The 8,979-nt window shown below is 43.4% G+C and overlaps 1 protein-coding gene across 3 annotated transcripts in view; it reads left to right on the top strand.

Moving 5' to 3' along the window:
* Positions 1–6,283: 6,283 nt before the first annotated feature.
* Positions 6,284–8,979, top strand: part of AFG1L (AFG1 like ATPase) — a 64,486-nt gene continuing 61,790 nt past the window's right edge. For all 3 annotated transcript variants that reach the window (XM_030236272.2, XM_030236273.2, XM_030236271.2), the window contains exon 1: positions 6,284–6,391. In XM_030236272.2, coding sequence (XP_030092132.2) covers positions 6,304–6,391 — 88 coding nt within the window. In that variant the 5' untranslated portion in view covers positions 6,284–6,303. The remainder of the gene's footprint in view (positions 6,392–8,979) is intronic.

Genomic DNA, 8,979 nt, shown 5'->3' with positions numbered 1-8,979 from the left:
CTTAAGTCATTGACCCAAGCTGCAATAGATGTGACGCTGTTGTTTGTAGTAGCCTTAAACCTTTTAAAACTTACTGCAGTTTTAACAAATTACACATTTAATTATAATTTTACCAATGGGGTCAGATTTTTATGTCCTCATAGCTTGCAAAGCGAAAGAGTTCTTAAAGGATAGGAAAAGAAAATAGTGTTTACAGAGTAAGTTATTAAAATTACTTGAGAGAGCAAGAAAGAGAGTGAGAGAAAGGGAGAAGCAGAGCTGACAGAACTGTCCCCTTCCAAGACATAAGATCTTTATTTCTCATTATCTGATTAAGTAAGTGGTATGTTACAATAAAAGAAGTATTTCCAAAAGTAATACAATGTTTACCTAGAACGTCAGTTAATTGAATTTATATCAATCCGCTATTACTTCCAAATTTTTCTATCATCTTGGAGGAATTCAGACTTTTTAAATACCTGTTAAAAGTACCCCTCCAATAATTAAATGCATATATCACTTTCCTTCTGTCTTATGATAGTTCTAGTAATGTTCCTTTACTATCCAGGTTGAATGAGACTGTGTGAAAACTAGTGATATTTTTTCCAAAAATCTGTGTAGGCAGTGGGTAAAATGGCAGGCTGCCCACAAATCACATCTGAGAGACACAAAGTTAACATCTGGCAAGTTTAGTTAAGTGTTGTCTGTGTTAATAAAAAGGTAATCAGAAAGCAGAGATGATCCCAAAGTTCAAAAATAGTTCATCCCCATAACCCGTATACAATGGGTGATTTTCTTGGTAACTTTTCTGTGAATTTCCTTGTCATCAGTACTTCAGTGTTATTTCTCCCACATACTAGAGCACCTTCCTTACTTCCACTAATAGCTGCCAACTATTCACTTTATAATTATAAACAGAAATGAGGCTGACAGGAGTTTTACAAAGCAGGAACGAAGGGGAAATTTACCTGAGTTATGCTAGTTATTAAACTGGTTGTGCTCAAGGCAAGAAAAAACTCATTAATTCTACTGAGATTACATATGCATCTGGAAAAGCTTTTGTTTGTTACACAACCTATGCTGCCACATCTGACTGCAAATGTGAAAAGGAAACAGAGCACTGGTGTTGTGTTAACTATAATATGTTGTCTGTCTCCTGGCCAAGCCTGGTTTCATTATCTGTTCAAAGCAACAAAAATGTGTCCAGTACTGTACATTTGGAAAGTTGCTGTGTCTGTGATGAACAAAGAATTTGTTCTCATGCTGGGTGGCTATTAAGAGTGAGGCTTAAGCTGAATGCTTTTCTCACAGCGCACCTTCTCAGTGCCACTATTCTGCTATTCCCACCAGAGATGATTTGTGGTGGAGGGCCTTGTGGAGGCTACAGGGAGTGACTGTTTTAGTCCCCACTTGTCAACAGTATGGGTATATAAAGTGATTTGATGAGGTGTCCCATCTCTGTTTTTCCCACTGAAGTCAATTTAAACTCTTCTAACCTGGGAGAAAAAGGGGAAGATGCCCAGCTTCATGACTAGAGCCCCCCTTACGTCATGAGAAAGCATAAATGCACTGGCTAATAAGGCAAGAAGGAGTGAAGGTAGGGGTAAAGCAGAGTCCTTTGAGCCTCTTTGTTTCCTTCCAGTCCTCAGAAAATGCAGTTGTTCACTCTGAATCATGTTCCAGGGTTCTTTTTGTGATCATGAGACTAGAAGAAACATAAAGCATGAAAAAGCAATTACATAGAGTTATGTTATATGTAGTTGTTTCTTCATGCTAGAAAGGTTCATTTCTCATCATGAAGGTGAGCATAAACTCAGAAAAAAAAAGTTTTAATTCTGTTTCTGACATGCACTTTGGGCAAAATTTTAAATGTGAGGGGAGAGAGGTCAGATGTGTTTGTAGGTTCAAAGATTAGGTAAAGCTGTTAGAACTGGATTCAATGATCCTTGTGGGTCCCTTCCAAGTCAGTATATTCTGTCATATCAGTGAAAATCCTAGTGAACCTAAATTCTTTAACAATCAGGTACTCACTGATTTGTTAGTACACCTTGTTTATTAAACCATAATACAAAGATTTTATGGCATAACTTCAAGTGGCAAAATGGATACCAGAGTCTCACAGCACAAACCGATACAAGCAATATTAGTGGATGATTACTTCTGGAATTTTGGGCAGTAATACTTCTCCTGTAGTTTTTTGTTTCTTTCTTTGTTTTTTGAAAGAAAGAGTCACATTTAACAGGAAAGGGAACCAAATCTCCATTATCCAGTTAAGACTCTCTAGCCTTTCTGACAAGTGTCCAGGTTAGCAGATTTTAGACAGCATAGGCATGTTTTGTTAGAACTTGTGGGGAATGCTGACTCAGGATAAGGCAAAACCCACAAGGCATTGAACAAATTGTGAAATGCCTTGCGTGGAAAAATGACTTCCTGATCCCTGCAGTAGCTGCCAGTTCTTTGAAACATGATGTTTGAATGTCTGCATTGTGCTCCTGCCTGCAAGACAGTAATATTAAGCTTCTAAACATAATTTGTAATATCTACATTTATATATACATCCATTTACTGTCAACTCCTATTCTGAGAGATACTGTGAAGCTGAAATACTACAGTGAATTTCTAACGCATTGAGCTATTTGAGCTGGCTGAGATGCAAACTGTAAACAGGTAGTGAAAAGGGCTGCAAGCCCATAATTTTGGGAACATTTTTATGGCTTTGTTAACCTGAAACTTTATAAGCGATGTAGACTTTTAACAGCGTATTTGACTGTCTCAAAATAGATGAGGTTAATATCAAGTCTACCCCCAAGTGTCTTGACATAATCCCAAGAAAATTACTTTTGATGGAAACTCTGTTGATGAAAACTACCCACAAAATCAATTTTTGCAGAGTAGGCTGAATGGTCAGTTCTATATCAAAAGTGTCTTTGTGTTTGGGAACCAAAGATATTTCCCATGGTGGGAATATCTTGGAGCGTTGCAGTCAGGTAAACCCAGCCCTCCTGCTGCAGAAACTCGGAATGGTTCTGGAAGAGATCCAAAGACCATTGGACACATCCATCCCCATAGGGTTCAGCACATCCATATTTCTAAAAGCAGTGCAATTATACTACCAGAGGCCAGAGAAGACACATGGAGTGTGTCTTCTCTGTGATTTTACCCCTCATTTTTATTCCTGTTACAGGCCACTTTTGGCTAGCTGGCAGAGTAATAATGCAGCAGGGTTGAACACATGCCAATTTAACTTCTACACAGTTTCAATGCCACATTTTTGAAGGTGGGCAAAGGCACAGGTACAGGAAATGAAGGTACAAAAGTACCACAGAATGGATGTGTACCTGGTACAGGACATAAACCATGGTAATCTACAGAAATGTACTTGAAAGTCCTGTTTGTTTAGGTTAACACCAAAACTTGCTTTTGCCAAGTGCTTCCAGCCAAAAGAGAGTGCGTTCCTGGGATGTGCAGTCCAGTGCATGGTGGCATTTCAGTTGGTCAGTGTATAGAAGGTTCATAGCATTGCAGAGGGTTTATTCATTTAAGTAGAAGATGCCCAAATAGATCCAAATGAGAAGTTTTTCTATGCTGCCTTACATAGCAAGGTTAAGAAAAAAACAGTGACAATTTAAATAAATCAGATGTTTTTGCTGAAGATTATACTGTCATTTTCTCCAATTATTCTTGACATTTCACCCATTCATATTGTGATCTGAGTTAATAATGGAAGAAAACCCAGCTCTTGTTGCCTTGTTTATTCTTTGTTCTCAAGGAGATAAGCTGTTTATAAAGATAACTTATTTGTTATTTAAATCACTTTTACAGAATTTGTTTGTTTCCTTGTTTGAGTTTCTAAATATATTGCAACAATTGTGATGCATCTTTGTGATGCCTATTCAATTCACTATGATTTGTACTGGAATTCATTCCTAAATGGGCACAGGTGTTGATAGCTATAATATGCTGGAATGAGTCAAAACCAATAAAGGCCCAATAGAGGAAAGATGAAAGAAAATGCACTGAAAACAGCTCTTTTAGGATGTGATAAATAGGCACTTTAATTCACTACTTAATTAGGTATATAGCGCTGAAGATGTGTCTGGAGCAACTACGTATTTTAAACAGCTGAACATGTTAGAGTGTAACTTCAATCACTGCTAATATTTTCAAGATCATAAACATTATTTTTAGAATTAGCAATACTATTGAGGTTTTAATCAACTTTTGTTTGCAAGCTGTTCAATAGTTCCCTAAAGCAACATTTTTCAATACTTTTGTTAAAAAAAAGTTCATTGATATTCTATGAACACTATTTGCTCACTTTCTAACGTTGCACAGAAATTAAATGCTAGAATGACACCTAGGAATTCTGATGTTACAAAACCAAAAGTCAGTTTAAGCACTTCCTTTGTGCTTTACCAGGACCAGACACTTTGTAAACTATTTCTTGCACAATGCACTCTGCAGACAACATCTCCTGAAGCCCAATCCTGGCCTTTGGGTGATTTCTGTCAGGAATGACAGGCTGGCCAACGTTATGATTAGTGATTCCTGGGTGCCAGTGCCCTTCCCTCGGAGTGCAGGCTTTTTTCATTGTGCCTTTCTGTCAAAAGAACTTTGTAGTTGCAGTGGAGGTGCTTGGATAAGGCAGTCAGGTGCCTACCAAAGGAGAAAGGTGGTCAGCATTCTCCCAAGGAGTTCTCAAATCCCATATGGGTATTTGAACTGATACCAAAGACAAAGTTTACTGTATGCTAAGCAGACACTAAGACTAAATCAGCCTCTAGGGTTTGAATTATCTCCAGAGAAATCTGCTTTTATGTTAATATATCTTGTTGTTACATTTTAAATACACGTTCATAGGCATAAAAATTATACCAATAGACGTAAAACTGATACTGCTGATGTGGAGATAGGTTGTAACTCTGGCCAGGGATATTTGTCCTTAATATTTTAAGAATATCTATCCTTAGTATTTTATGGTCCATGTTTTTAGAGATTAAAGCAAATAGCAGAAGACAGAAATTATCCACAAATGCAAATTCAGTTGCCAAAACTCCCTGATGACAGCTGTGGCACCCAATACAGGCATGGTACAGTACGATACAAAAAATTACAGACTCACAGAATAGTTGGGGTTGGAAGGGGCCTCTGGAGATCATCTAGTCCATGGCACCTAGACCAGGCCACCTAGCAGGTCCAAGGTCACCTAGAGCAGGTGCAGGTGGGCTTGAATGTCTCCAGAGAGGGAGGTCATATGACCTTGCTGGAGAGCCTCTTCCAGTGCATTGCCACCCTCAGTGTAAAGAAGCTCTTCCTTGTGTTGAGGCGGAGGAAGTTCAGTTCGGAAACTGGAGTGAATGGCTAGAGCAGTAAGATGTTGTGTGGGGCTCCAAGTGGGTTTGGAAAGTGGATTTGTACCAAGTGGCTGAAGTGGCTGTGGAGGGAGTGCGGCCCTGGGGCAGCCAGGCAGGTGGGCTCCTCGGGGGCTCCGACATTGCCTGCGGCACAGTTTGGGGGTAAGAGAGGGGGAAGGAGCCAGGGACCAGCAAAGGACCTGGGTGTGCTGGTTGACAGCGGCTCAACATGAGCCAGTGTGCGCCCAGGTGGCCAAGAAGGACACTGGCATGCTGGTCTGTATCAGCAATAGTTTGGCCGGCCGCACCAGGGCAGCAATTGTCTCCCTGTACTCAGCACTTGCAATGCTGTACCTCAAATCCTGTGTTTCGTTCTGTACTTCTCACTGCATGAAGGACAGTGAGGGGCTGGAGCGTGTCCAGAGAAGGGCAATGAAGCTGGTGAAGGGTCTGGAGCACAAGTCCTGCGAGCAGTAGCTGAGGGGGCTGGTGTTGGAGAAAAGGAGGCTCAGGGGTGACCTTACTGCTCTCTCTAACTGCTTGAAAGGAGGTTTTATCCAGGTGAGGGTTGGCCTCTTCTCCCAGGCAACCTGTGACAGGATGAGAAGACACAGCCTCAAGCTGCGCCACGAGGGGTTTAGGTTGGACATGAGGAGGAATTTCTCTAAGGGTGAGTAGATACTGAAATATGCTGCCCGGGGAGGTGGTGGAGTCACCGTCCCTGGAGGTTTTTAATAAAGACTGGACGTGGCACTTAGTGCCATGGTCTAGTCGACATTGCGGTGTTAGGTCATAGGTTGGACTCGATGATCTCAGAGGGTTTTTCCAATCTAATGGACCCTGTGATTCCGTGACCCAAGGGGAGCGGTTCGTCCAGCACCGGCCGCGCACGAGCTCCCCCACAGCTCCGCGGGACTCCATTTCCCAGCGCGCCCCGCGCCCTCACCGCCGCCGCCGCCGCGCCGGGAAGATGGCGGCCCTCGTGTCGCCCTTGGCTACTGCGCGCTGCCTGCTGCGGGCTCTGGGGTGCCGCGGCCGCCTGCTCCCGTCGCACAGAGGTCAGTGCCGCCGCTGCGGCTCTCCGGGGCTCGCCAGACCCGGGCGGGCGGCAGGGCTGCCGGGGCACTGTGCAGGAAGGGCACCGAGGAGCGGTCGCAGGAGCCGGTGCGTGCCTTCCCTCCCCGTCGTGCCGCGGGTCTGTCCCCGCGGAGGGGAGGTGGGTGGCGATGCCGGGCGGGCCACACGGCAACCGCCGGGACACGCACAGGCCTCGCCGCTCTCTCTGCCGTGACCTGCCGGTGTCCTCGCATTCCCGGCCTGGGCTTGTCCGCGACACAGCCCCGCAGGAGACCTGCCTGTCGGGGTGGCCCCGGTTACCGGCTGACCCGCGAAGGGGGCCCGTGGCTTCCCGAGCTGGTGATGCCGCTTTTCCCCTGGGAAATAGGGCCTCTGTACGCTGCCTGCTTAAAGTCTTGCGCCTGCACCGGTCGCTCGGCGAGAGCGCCGGTGGCTGCCAGCGCTTCGGCCGGGCCTTGGCGTGTCTCGGGGACTGTTCTCCCTCCAGGAGCCTCCGGTGTATAACGAACCACAGCTGTGCTCTGTCTTCACAGCCTTGCTTTGAAAGCCTCTTCAGTACAAAATTTTATGGAGTTTTGTTAACTTGAGGCTTGTGGGGTTCGGCTGTTTGTCTCTGTCCCCACGCACGCTTAGGATGGTTCTGGCAGGCTGTGTCACAAAGGATGAGTCTGGACTCCAGAGTTTTTCGGTCTTCAGAATTGTTTATTATATCTTATCTATAAAGTCCCTTCTCTGCCCGACTGGGATCTGACCAGCACGGCAGCCAAAGGCACTCTGGCCACCCCCAAGGCAGGCACATCTTTTATATCAAAAACTACGTATATCATATTTACCTTTTACCCCCAATACCTATCACCCTCGTCACCGGATACCTTCTTACCCCAGACCAATCCCCAAGTGCCAACACAACACCAGAAGATGGACGACAAGAAGAAGGAGGAAGAGTCTTGTGACCTGCCCTGTTTCCTCCATCTTGCCTCCATAACCGCCCTGTACAACACCCTAAAATCTATAATTTACCCTATGACTACGTTTTTCCCTTCACCATTAGCACCCGGGTAATTCCCACAGGTTCTATCTCCTCATACATCGGTGGCACATCCCTAGATGGATCAAAATCAAGCCACCAAGTGCTTTTGGCAACATTCCAAAGCCCCCCGAGCCCCCTCAGGGGCTCTCTCAGTAGCTCCGGACATCAGGAGTGATGTGCTGGGTTCCCACAGAGGCTTAGGTTAGGAGTAGAGATCTTTTTTCTTCAGTGAGAGCTCTTCGTCCTCTGCCAGTCTGGCCAAGGTGTGAAGATTCTGCTGGTGGCTGGTGGGTCCCAGGATTGATATACGTCCACATCCACGCATTATGTTGAGATTGTAGAATATTTATCTTAGGAAAAATAGACAAGACATCCTAAGAAAAGTAGACAAGCACTGCAGGTAGTACTGTAGTTGCGTGTGTTTTATTTTATATTGTTCTAATACTTGGACTCTGTGTAGGTGGTTTTTTATAACCAACATACTAGCATTTAGAAAAAGTTGTCTGAGCAAATCCAGGGGCTTCAGGCAGTTTGTCAGCTTCCATGTTAAAGAAGAGGTAGTCCTTGTATATGTTGTTTGAGTACGTCAGACTGCAGGGATGGGCTGCCATCATGGAATTGATTTATAATACTGGTTTTATGATCACTGGTTTATAAACCAGTCTTTTCTTTGTTTTTGTGATTTGCTTTCCAGAGTTGCGTACCTTCTCCTTAATTAAGTAAAGACATGACAAGTATTATCTGTAAAGTCACAGTTTCACTGGTATGCTTCTCTTGTCTCTCCCTATAGGTTGTCTATAGGTCAGTTTGTGGAACAGGGTGTGCATGGAAAAAATACAAGTAATCTTCTAGCAGAATAATGTATCAGGCACGTATGCAAAAAGTAGAATTCTAGTTCCAACTCATGTTTCTCTGGAAGATTAAATACTGTGTCATACGCTGCCCGAATGAATGGCCTTTAATGATTCATCTAAGGTCATATAATGAGACAAAAATGCAAATCCTTGTCCTTATGTCTTAGGTGCAAGCTGCTTCTTCTGGTTTGAACACCTGATTTCAGCATGCAGGGGGCTTTTATGAATTTTACATTATATTGGCCTATCATCTTTAATTCATGCAGATAATGTAGTGTGTATGCCCCCCCCCCAATATGGTTGGTTGGATTTTGGTTTTTTTTAAGCTTTCTGTTAAGCTCTGGAAAGTAAGTAATTTCTTCAGATCACCTCCTCTTACATTCTTATCATTAATCATAGTGCAATATTTTGAAAGGAGCATTTGTGTATTATAGGACTATAGATGTATTTTTAGCTTATACCTAGCACATTATCTCTTTCCCAAGAAGCTTACATGACAAGTCTTTGTTCTTCTGCGAGTTTATTCATGTGTTTAACTTTAACACACATTAAATTTATCCAAATCCTTGTACATCATGGGGCAATTTACCTGTTTGAGACTGATTCTGCAAAACTTGCATATGTAGTTAATAAAAGATGAGACAAGAGAACATTATTATTGCTTACAGATACTAAAATGAGAAAA

This window comes from Serinus canaria, chromosome 3, assembly GCF_022539315.1.
Source record: "Serinus canaria isolate serCan28SL12 chromosome 3, serCan2020, whole genome shotgun sequence".
NCBI lineage: Eukaryota > Metazoa > Chordata > Aves > Passeriformes > Fringillidae > Serinus > Serinus canaria.
The sequence above is the reverse complement of the archived record's forward strand: the minus strand, read 5'-3'. Positions and strand labels throughout refer to the sequence as shown.